Raw genomic sequence first — 11,887 nt, forward strand, 5'->3', positions numbered from 1 at the left:
ATCTGACCCAACTTGGACTTGGAAAGCAAATAAAAAGAATTTCAAGAATGGACAACAAAAAGTGTAATCAAACTGTATCATTTCATTTTCATTAAAGAATTTACATGAAATAATGTTATAAGATATATAACAACATAAACACCAACCTAAGGTGTACTAATTCTATCCTTCGGATAGCAAACAATCATGTGATGACCATTTCCATGTGCAAATATGAGCCGGACATATGTCACGATTGCTTCAAGAAATAATGAAGAGTCTAAGCAACGTCCGCAACGGAGAATAATGCTCTGCAAAGCCTAACGAACATGATAGAAAGAGGGGTGAAGAACAAACTCATCCTTTTCATCTCCTAGGAACCTCCAAGATTGAATTCATTTCTATTTCTACAGCTCCAGATTCACACAGAGTCCGAAACTTCTCCGCTTCCCTTGCGATCTGAACATCGCATGGTGCATACAACTGATAAAGAGCTTTGACAACAAAACGAGGAATTAGTGCGGCTACGATGATTGCCAGCAAACACAACCAAAACAATCCGGTCTTCGCGATTTCAAAGATGGCCCTGTCAAAGCACATCAGTTGGTAAGGGTCAAAACATATCATACAATGGACATTGCAAAATATCAATGAATCATTTACTTGGGAGTACCAATATATTGCAAATCATTAGCAGCATAGAATCAACTAAGTAAATCTTTTACCATGAATAATTATTTCCATTTTGCTAAGGTCAAAAGATCATAATTGAGAATTTGAGATGTTCTAATCTCGAGATTGCTGCTAAGTACATAGATCTCTAAACTCGAGGATGATCATGCTGACGTACGTTATATGCACGTTCATGAGAGCACACACACGTGCACATGCATACATGCATATCTATTTGATATATAGAAGGGAAACTCAAAGAAATCTGAACATAAAATGACTCGAATACAAAGTCGATCCTATATTTACCACCTCTATATGTACTTATACGTACTTGTAGAACATAGGCCTTTGTGTTAGCAGGAAATGAAAAAACCTAATGTTTTAAGGTATTTCATGGGGTAACTGTTGAAAATATTTCTCAATTCGCTCGATTAAAGTAAATAAAACTAACAGAAATATATATACTATATGATGATAAAAGAGGCTTACCAGTAACCGACTAAAAATGGTAAAGCATCAATAACCATAACGCAAATGAAAGTTGCAATTATAGATCCCCAAATAGCTGCATGAGTTAACCAATTCCACCGGTTAACATCCATGGCCAAGTGTAAATTAACCAATATGACAACCGCAAGAGTCCAAAGATCTCCTATGCTCGATGTATCAATGGTGCTGCCCCAGTACGCAAGAAGAGGAATAAAGAAGGCGACTGCACTCTGCCAGAAAGTATCGATCATTGTAATCCAGAAAAGCTTTTTGTTGTAGCATTCTTGATTTTGACCAGCCCTATACAGCTGAGGGTACTTTAAAAGAGTCCTTCGGCTCAGGTCGTTGTCAAGAATACCAACCACAATCGTAGGCAATGCTGTATAGATTACAGAATACAACACACTGCTCCACTCAGTGATTGCAGTGGTCAATGTGAAACTAGTAAAGAGCACATACCTGCAAATAAACATAGAGAAGTTTAAAAAGTAATCTACAAAAGAATTTCATTTTGTTTGACCAAAATGTGATTCAACTTCTATTTCTGAACCCAACATAAGTAATGATTTTGAACCAACGGCGATCAAAATTCAGTTATCTTAATCCAAGTGAGCACCGGAAGAATTATACTTTTTCTTTGTTCAGTGGGGAGGTAAGGTAGTCTAAATCCCTAGTACAAGAGGGGTGTACAAGTAAAAGATCAATACTTGCATGCAGCTATTGATTGAAATGCCCTAGTAAACTGGTAGGAATAGATTTAGATATAGTTGGCATGCCAACAAAACCTTACTGGTACCCTGTATTATAGTGTACGGGGTATGGAAGAGTACGGGATTGATGTCTATATATTTGTATTATTGCACTATGTGCATCTGGTGTGATGGAGGCTATTTGATACATTTTTTTTATACTATTGGTGTGATGGAGGACTATGCAGTGAATCTAAGGTGAAAATAATGTTGGCTTAGACCACCAACATGCTCAAACACCTAATGTAGGTTGAATATATGCATTTACTAAAAATTGTAACTCACCAAAATAAAACAAGGACAAATACTGCATTCCTGTAAAAATTGTAAAGTATCATGTAGCCCATCCTCTGGTAATTCCAATGGCCATGGACCAACAAAAGAGGAACTAAGAATCTGAACTGCCCCATTGCGAAGTCAGATGCCATTACAGCTTGCCTACCCTCTTGGCCACTGATGCCAACTCCGACATCCGCCATTTGGATCATTGAAACATCATTGGCACCTGTCAAGCATTCGGCAGTGTGAAATAATTTAGCCCAAATCACCAATAAGAAAGCAGCTAATTTTTTGCTATATTCTAGATCATAAGATGATGATGATGATGATGATGACGATGATTAGAAAATAAATTGATTGATGATTACCATCCCCAATGGCAAGTGTCTTGTCTGCAGTCCTCTTCTTTACAAGGGAAACAATTCCGGCTTTCTGTAGTGGGGCAACCCGACAACACAATACCACAGAACAGTTACAGGATAACTGGAAGAGCTGCAAGCAAAGATGAAAAACTAAGTCAAACCAGCATGCAGAACATCATAAGTGTAAAAAAAAAAAAACCAAAAAGAAACATGAATTTATGACTCCTTACCCTTTCTTCCAGTTCACTGTCAAGAATATATACAAGACTAGTGCCATCCATAATCAAGGCTATAGGAGTTGAACCAGCTCCTGACGTTCCTCCTGTGTTATTTGTAGTGCCTGATATAGCCGATGTAGTTGTGGGTTTCTTAGACATAATGATGGCATCTTCTAAACTCTTTCTACATGACTCCATAGATTTGCTGTTAATTATGATTTGTGTCATTTTACTAGTCAAGAGCTTTGAGGAATACCCAATTGATATGGCAGTTTCCTGCTTGTCCCCAGTCAACACCCATACTTTTATCCCCGCTGTTCTAAGAGATTCAATGGCTTCTGGCACTCCTTGTTGCAGTTTATCTTCAATACCAGAGGCACCTAGTATATGGAGATTGTTCTCAATATTGTTCGCAACCTTCCGAAGTAAACTGGCTCTACCTATTAGAGCAGTACTTGCTGCTTCAAATGTGGAGTGCCATTGCTTGAATTCTGAAGTACTCAGTTCTCTCATCCCAACAACAAGTGTTCTCAAACCTAAAGAGGAGTAAGAGTGAAGATGGGCTTCAGTAGTACGTATTACCTTCATATCCATGGATCTATCTATGACACTAAAGATTGATGTGTCAGCGCCTTTTACAAACACTTTTACAGATCTGTCGGGGAACCCCAATATAACAGACATCCTCTTCCGATCACTATCAAACTCGTGCAAACCAAAAACATTGAACCTGCATGGCCCAAAATATTTTTATTCATCAACAGAAGAAAAATATAATTAAAATCCAGGAGTACAACACTGGCAAAACTAGCAGCACATCTCCCTTTTTTTTCTCCCAAACCATGAAAATTTCAATGTCAATTCTTAACCTTACGTTATCTCAATGTCTCAAATTTTCAACAATAAAAGGAAAAGGAAAGTGACAGCAAAAATAAGACAGGTTTTCACAGACTTTTCACCTACCTTAGTACTAGGTAAATATGCAAAGAATAAGTAGCATAAATAATGATAATAACCTCAACTACTATAAAAACTATATTTGAACCATGAAAGATACAGGTCATTCCACTTTTACAGGTTAAGAGTTTAGTTCAAAATCATGATATTCGTGCAAAATTAGTTGAGGAAAATTCCAAAGACTCATATTTATGTATGTACGTGCGTATGTATGTATGCTGAAAATAAATTCAAGAATATAGAAGTCAGCAATTTGGATTACCTTTGCCTTTCTCCTTGAATATCAATCACAATATGGCCAGAGGTTCGTTCTATCAGCATAAATCCATATGATGCAGCAGCATAAACCAATGCTTGTTCATCTGGAGACTCTCCTTGGTAATCTATCAACTTTACGGTAGGATCAGGCGTATCTACAATTAGAGGCACAATTGTATTGCAAGCTGCCAATGCAAGGAAGAAATCATATACATGACTGCCTTCTTGTGTCTCTTTTCTGTTCCTTGCGAATTGTAGAAGCTCCGGATCAGTCCTAACCTTCATCTGAGGCCTCAAAACCTTTCCATCCACTGATTAGAAAGAAGGAAACAAAGTCAGAAAATGCTAAAGAGACCTCAAAAACATTCCTTTCTATGAAAAAAAGTATTAGAAACATATTTGTTGTTTACCTTTGACAAAGTAACCATCATTCTGATCTAGTGAAATGGCATTTCCACCACTGTAATCTACCCCCCAAATGCTTGCACACTGAAATTCCATCTTGTTCTCAGTAAGTGTACCCGTTTTGTCAGAGAAAACATATTTTATTTGTCCTAGGTCCTCATTTATATTCAAAGCCCTGCACTGAAATCTCGAATTTGAAGACTCATCGTACATCTGGGTATCTCGAATCATGAAGTAAGCTTGACCAACCCGGACTAGCTCCATGGAAATATACAATGAGATGGGAATCATGATCTGGAACACAATTACTGACATTAGGAATGTGAAACATATTTCCAATCCCCATCCATAATAATTATAATTCTCTTCTTCTCCATCAGAGAATTCCTTTCTTCTATAGAAAGGCAAGTAATCCAACTGCTTCCTGTGGCGCCTCAACCAAACAGCGGCACAAATAGAGACAACTGTACACAAAGCAATAAGAAACAGTGAGAGGAAGATGATCTCCAAGTTCATATGAGTCTCAAGCCGGCTCCTCTTAGATGGGGCTCCTGAGCTGTTAAGCATAGCTTTAGTCTCACGACCAGCATAGACAGCAACCCCAACAGCCCAAGCAGTATTTTTTAGCTCACAGCCACGAAGAATAATATTGGAGGGACCAAGTGACAGTTGTTTCCCATCCACTTCCATATTCGCCTGAAATCCATATATGTTCCTGTTGGGTTTCTCACACTTGATCAACCCAATAACCTTATCATTTTCAGGAATCTTCATAAGGGTCTCTTGTTTTGCATAGCGTGTCTTCAAATTGGATTCTCCATCCAAATTAATAGTCTGCACATATGCAACCCCAGTTGGATCGCTAGTTGAGAGCAGAACCATATCACAAGGAATGGTTTCATTTGCATAAATCTTGATTATCTCACCAACCTGAATGTTCTTCCATTTCTTTTCTTGAAATTGGTCATCTACCAAAACTGATGCTAGCCTGTTATTCTCAATCCGGTCCGACCTATGGCGCCTATAGTCCTCATATGCATCTTTAACTGCTGTAACCAAAAGGACAAATGCCAATGGTAGAATGGAAGCTCCACGACCAAATACTGCGAGCTGAGGCAGCTGATTAAGCACAGCAATGAGAAGGAAGTATATATAGGCAACTCTATGAAACTGCTCAAACAAGTTCCTAGGCAAAAATGTTAGGATCGAGTACTTCCCGGTCCGAATCGAATTCCCAGAAAACTCAAACCTCTCATTTGTCTGGACAGGATCATTTATCTGTACCAACCTAGCATCTTCATCGTTGATCTCTTTTTGTGACATGCTAATGCTATACGTTTCTGAATCAGCACCATGAGATCCATATCTCACAGGCTTAGTTCCCAAATCACCAAAATTCACTTCCCTAATCGAATTCCCACCCGAAGCTTTGGACTGAACAGAAAAATTGCTCCTTCTTGATGAGGAACTGAAGGCAGATTCAATACTATAAAAATCCTCAAATGAGGTTCTTGAATCCATCCCAAAAACAAATGCAGGATCCCCTCCAACTTTCTTCTTCTAGATCAGAGGACTATAATACAAAAACCACTATCTATGGATCAAATACATCTCTAACAGCTCAAAGTCAACAAACCAACAAAAATCATGAAAAAAAAGGCACAGATTATGGTTTCAACCAAATTTGCTGGTTTAATGCTCAACAAGAGATCTCAAAACTGGGGTTTTTAAATCCATCCCAGAAACAAATGCAGGATCCCAGATCAGAGGAATATAATACCCAGCTTACGGTTTGCTAGAAAACCAAACTTCAGCAACAGATAATAAGAAACAGAAAACAACCCAGAATTCCAATCAGCCGAGTAAAGCCAAAGCTACTCTCCCAGTTCAAAAACAAATTCAACTTATACAAAGTACAAAGCAGAAAGGAAGGAGAAAGCAGTAAGAACCTTTCAGTTTATGATCCTTTGGTAATATAACTTGAAAGCGAGTACGTTCAAGAACAAGACAATGGAATATGAGTCATAATGATGGTAGATGTACCACTCATTATGGAGCTTGGGGTTTCGAGGTTTTCGATTCTGTTGTTGTTTTCTTTTAGCTGCTGAGAGATGAAAATGTCCAAAAGTCAAAACGCATTGCAATGGAAAACCAATAGGAAAGAGAGAGCGGGTTTTTCAAGAAAAATTTTTGTACTAACAAAGCAATCAATGAAAAAGTTGAAATCAAGTCTTTTTCCAGAAAATTTCAATCCCGAATTATTATTTGACCATTAAAAATAAATAAAAATTCTTTACATGGTGAGAGAAGAAGGTTCTTGGATTCTGATTAAAAAAACAACCATTTTTAATTCCTGTTTCTAGAAGCTCTGGACTGTCGTTTACTCGTTTAATCGTTCATAACAACTCATCACTGTCGTATTCGTATGCTGTTCGATCTTCACACAGTAATTGGAAAAATAATAATAATAAATTAAATTACATTAATTATTGAATAAATTTATTTTTTTATCTGTGTTTGAGTTGGATACGAACTTTTAATAAAATAAATTACAACTTCAAAAAAAGTGAAATTCATCTTGGCTAAAATTTGATTTGATTAATGACCGAAAAATTAAATTAACTGGAAATTATTTTTGCGATTTACTAATTAAATTTTCATGAATTCAATTTTTTTTGTTCTTTTATTACCGGTAAAACTTTCTTAACGTATCAACTACCATACTGTAGGAGGAGTTCTATTAGACAATCCGTATTTTTTTCTTCTAATTTTTTACAAAGGGAGAATTTCATTACTATATATAACAGATAACTCATATAAAAACTTATCACTTAATATACAAAAATTTCTAATTCTTTTAATATTATCTTTTAAATCTTTTACCTATAAAATTTACATTTATCAAATAATTTTACTTAATTTTGAGTATATACTCAAATAAATTTAATATTAATTTTATAATTCTCTATCTTTTCACAAAAATTGAAGCCAGTAATTGGAAAATTGGGTTTGGTATATATTAAATCAATGAATATAATAAAATTGTTGAAGCCAATATCCAATATCCAAAAAAGCAAAATATTAATTTTATAAATAAATAGATCCCTCCTGTTAAGAAAATGTGAGGAAGGGAAATGTATATTGAAAAGAGCCTATAATATGATGCGACTGTTCCATTCCATATTTGTATACATAATTGGTGCTTAACCACTTCATACAACTCCACCCCATTTCATTTTAATATTTTTTTATTCATCAATATAATTTTGATACATTGATAATCAGGGAGGGGCCAATCCCCTAAATATTTTTGAGGTAAATTATTAAATGGCCATTCTCAATAATATTGGATGGAGTCGGGAAATGAGATCACACGATTCAAATTTATATTAAATGCGTTCTGTATAAGTTAAGATAACGTCATCTCACTATTATTAAGTAAATTTTTAAAGTCGTTTAATTATGAAAAATTATAATTGATTAAGTTTTAATTCGATTGGTATTGACATTATTGTCGGCGTAGGAAGATGTGGGTTTAGTCACTTAACCGATGATATGGCATGTTAATTTAAGGATTAATTATATAACTTTTAATGTTTTAGGCACTTAACCGATGATATGACATGTTAATTTAATGGTTAAATTTTAATTTGACATTTGAATTATGGCTAAAATATTAATTTAGTACTTTTAGATTTTTTTAATAATAATTTCAAAATTATTTTTAAAATTCTAAAAGAATGTTTAAAGGTTAAAAAATAAATAAATGAGAATATCATCCATTATCACAACCCAATCCCACCCAGTAATGCTTTTCTTTTTCTCTCTATTTTTCATTTTTTTGTCATATTCTTTAGGATCATGTATATATATATATGCAAAGATTATTGAAATTATTTAAGGTTTTTTTAATGTTTTAAAAAAAAGAATAAAAAAAAAGAGAGAAGTTAACACATGATTTTTTACTGTATTATATATAGCTTTTTTTTTGTATTTAGATAAATATTAAATAAATAAATTATCTATTTAGTTTAAATTAAATATTTATTTTATTATCTATATTCTTATGCATTTTAAAATTTGATTTCAATATAAAAATTAAAAAATTAATTACCACATTTAAAAAAAGTATTTTTTAAAATTACGTAATTTACCCATTCCTTAGGTTTTATCATTATTCTCAAATAACTTGTTATGTTATCTTAAATATTTAATTAGATAATCAGAATTTTAAAAATTAATTAGATAATTTATTTATCTAATTTAACTTAAATATTTATTATCTTTTTTTAATTTCGATTTTAACAAAAAAAACTAATTATCACATTTTAAAAAGTATTTTTTTAATTAGATAATGTATCTATTCCTCAGGTTTTATCATTATTTCCAAATAACTTTAAAATGAATATTAGATATTTATATTATCTTAAATATTTAATTAGATAATCAAAAATAAATATTTAATTAAATAAAAAATAGATAAGTTTATCCATATGATTTAACTTAAATATTTATTTATTATCTATTGTTAATTTTGATTTTCACATAATTTTTAAAAAAAAATTAATTATCACATTTTTATTAAATTTTACTTACAATAAAATAACTTAAATTTATTTATAATATAATCATAAAGTTATATTTATACAAATTATAAAATAATTTTAATATATTTTAATTGATATATACAACTAAACCCGTAATTTTTTCGTCCCTACCAAATTTGAGAAATTCCTTCTTAATTGTGGGCACATAAATTTGGTAGGGGAAGAACAACGCCCAAGAAACTCAACTGCTATTTTACCTGGCCAACAGTATCAACTCTCATATCTGATATTTTCACCTATTAAACTCTTATTTGGACATAAATACTGCATATGATTTTCTAATATATAAAAAAAACTTTAAAAGAAAAATCATATCCCCATATTCAACATTTTTTTTATTTTTTATTTTTTTGTGAAATAAATAAGATTATTATTGCTATATGAAAAATCTGAAATTCTAAAAAAATAATAATAAAAGATAAGTACTTCACCAAAACATTGAGATTTGTCAACGACAAAAACATCATTAAATTGGGGAAAAAATTATTTTAGTTTCTTTCAAAATTTTAAGGTTTTTCTAGAGTTTTATGGTTTTTTTTGCATAACTATATTTTAAAAATATTTTTATAATTTTAGAAAATAAGTTATGAATTTTTAAATTTTTGTTATGCCTCGTATAATGGACCTTACAACTTCCCGTGATTAGTTCGCGAACCTCAACCTGGCGAACTATGCACCTCCTCATTTATGATTAGTTTGCAAACCTCAACTTAGCGAATTATGCATCTTTATTAAGGCTATATGAGGATCACGTGAAAATCTAGAGTAGTTAATTGTTAGCCACCCTAACATGTCTCGTCTTAAGATATTACATCATTGCCACTATAAAGGATATCAAATCAAACTTCCACGTCAATAATTTTAGGACACGTAGCTAAATTTGTCATTCCCTATAAAAGAGCCATGCAAATAGCTCACAAACTCATGTAGACAACCCACCAAATCTCCTTCTCTCCCAAGAGAATTTAAGACTTCCTCCCAACCTTTGTTTCTTCTCCCTTCTTCACCAAACCTTCTTCTTCTTCCCTTTGTTCACCTCATTAACAATTGGTGCGGTGAGCGTGGAAAGATATGGTGCATTCACACACTAATGATCCTCCTAGTATTGAGTTTGACTCAGCCAATGATCAAGTTACAGGCTCTATTGGTCATAACATTAAAGCAAATATGGAGTAGACTAGGAAATGGAACCAGGACCCATTGCATGTTGGTTAACAATGTCCCCCACAAAACCAACCAAACTACAAAATCAAAATCTACAAAATTCATGCCACTAGTTTTACCAATATCCCCCATGGTATTATAACCCACCTAAAACTAGCACCAAGTTGGAGCATCACCGACGAGTCAAGGCTGCTAACATCACTAGTCTAGTAGTTAACAGTATTTTAACATGCAAGAGAAAATAAGAGTTATGAAAGAGTAAATGTCCTCTCAACAAAAGAGATACCAAAAACAACAAAAAATTATCCAGGAGCAGATGGAAAGGCAATGATAGGCGGATGAGAGAAATGAAAGAAATGAAAAACTCATTAGGAAGCTTAGAGCAAATAGGATGAATTAGGGAAAAAAAACCCAGGAGTAGAAGGGAAGAACCCATTCATTCAGGGTAAGATCAACAGCATGCAGACCAAGGTATCGAAAATTTAGTAGATGAGGATGTCGATATGGATGATTGAGATTATAGCTATGATGAGGATTATGATGACAGTTATAGTTGTGCTAGTCAAAACACCCAAAAAGTAGAGAACTTAGAAAAACAATGGGATCATTTAGATTAGTAAAGAAATATAAAAATGAACCCTTAGCTAAGAAGATATTGCGACATCTTGTTTCTTTATATTTAAATTTTTAATGTATGATGGTGGAGGAGACCCTCAAGATCATTTAGCACATTATCTAAATCATATGAATTTAAAATTTTTAATTGAGCCTCTTTAGGATTAGATTGATACTTTACACACACGCACTCTATATTGTAGCACAAATCTTGCTTATTTGTAGTGAGATAAAAAGGGCTATCAATCATACTACAACAATTGTTAAGGTTAGTTGCAACTCCCTCTACATCTGAGCTTGGTTCCTTTAAAACTCTCATAAATGTCTTAATTACTGTTGATCCTTTCAAATCAAACTTCTTAACTAAGTCGCGAGCATACTTTTTTGAAGATAGAAAGATTCCATCTTGATCTAAAAACTTGAGAAGTAGGATAATTCTTCTACCATCCTTATCTCAAACTCTAACTATATCATTCTAACAAAAGCTTCTTTTTAGCTTGCTCAGATATTAATCCAAAAATCTATCATCCATATATACATGTGCAACTATCATCTCACATTCCTTTTTCTTTATAAACAAAATTTCTATACATTGCCCTTCATTTAACTTTATTCAAGCATGAATTTTGAAAGTTTCTCATAATATACTCTGAAGCTTGCTTTAAACCATACAAGTCTAGGGTAAGTTTATAATCATGATTAGGATATCTTGGATCTTCAAAACCTTTAGACTACATACAAAGATCTCTTCATTGATAAGTTCATTTGATTATTAAACTGTTAGGATCGTCCCGATTAAGCAACGAACAAGTAAAAATAGTAGAAGAAATTGAGAAGATGAACACACAAATTTAACGTGGAAAAACCCCTCAAAATAGGATAAAAAACCACGGGCAAAGATAAATTTACTATAATGGCAAAAGAATGAAGAGTACAAAAGATGGAGATAAAAACTAAACCCCGAAAACCCGAAAAACAAAGAACCCTCAAACGTAAACACAAAATTCTCTGAATGTGTTATGAGTTCTAATCTAATGGGTGTCTCTTTTATTCTAAGATTGTAAAGGAGCCTATTTATAGGCTAAATTAGTAAGTCAAATAAACTATACTAATAAATGCTAAATATATTA

The 11,887-nt window shown here is 33.1% G+C and overlaps 1 protein-coding gene across 2 annotated transcripts; it reads right to left on the reverse strand.

Annotated features, from left to right (window-relative positions):
- Positions 1 to 64: 64 nt before the first annotated feature.
- On the reverse strand, positions 65 to 6,727 carry LOC107915740 (phospholipid-transporting ATPase 1). 2 transcript variants are annotated; one of them, XM_041103432.1, is made up of 8 exons: positions 6,321 to 6,634; positions 4,377 to 5,944; positions 3,971 to 4,277; positions 2,764 to 3,481; positions 2,540 to 2,663; positions 2,178 to 2,397; positions 1,144 to 1,602; positions 65 to 565 (listed from the first exon to the last, which is right to left on the reverse strand). In XM_041103432.1, exons 2-8 carry the CDS (start codon positions 5,890 to 5,892, stop codon positions 346 to 348), a joined length of 3,564 nt encoding a protein of 1,187 aa, XP_040959366.1. In that variant the 5' UTR covers positions 5,893 to 5,944; positions 6,321 to 6,634; the 3' UTR covers positions 65 to 345. The 2 variants fall into 2 exon arrangements, with proteins under 2 accessions (XP_040959366.1, XP_016700367.2); XM_016844878.2 differs by having other exon boundaries at positions 4,377 to 6,727.
- Between the last annotated feature and the right edge of the window lie 5,160 nt (positions 6,728 to 11,887).

This window comes from Gossypium hirsutum, chromosome D10 (genome assembly GCF_007990345.1).
Source record: "Gossypium hirsutum isolate 1008001.06 chromosome D10, Gossypium_hirsutum_v2.1, whole genome shotgun sequence".
Lineage (NCBI taxonomy): Eukaryota > Viridiplantae > Streptophyta > Magnoliopsida > Malvales > Malvaceae > Gossypium > Gossypium hirsutum.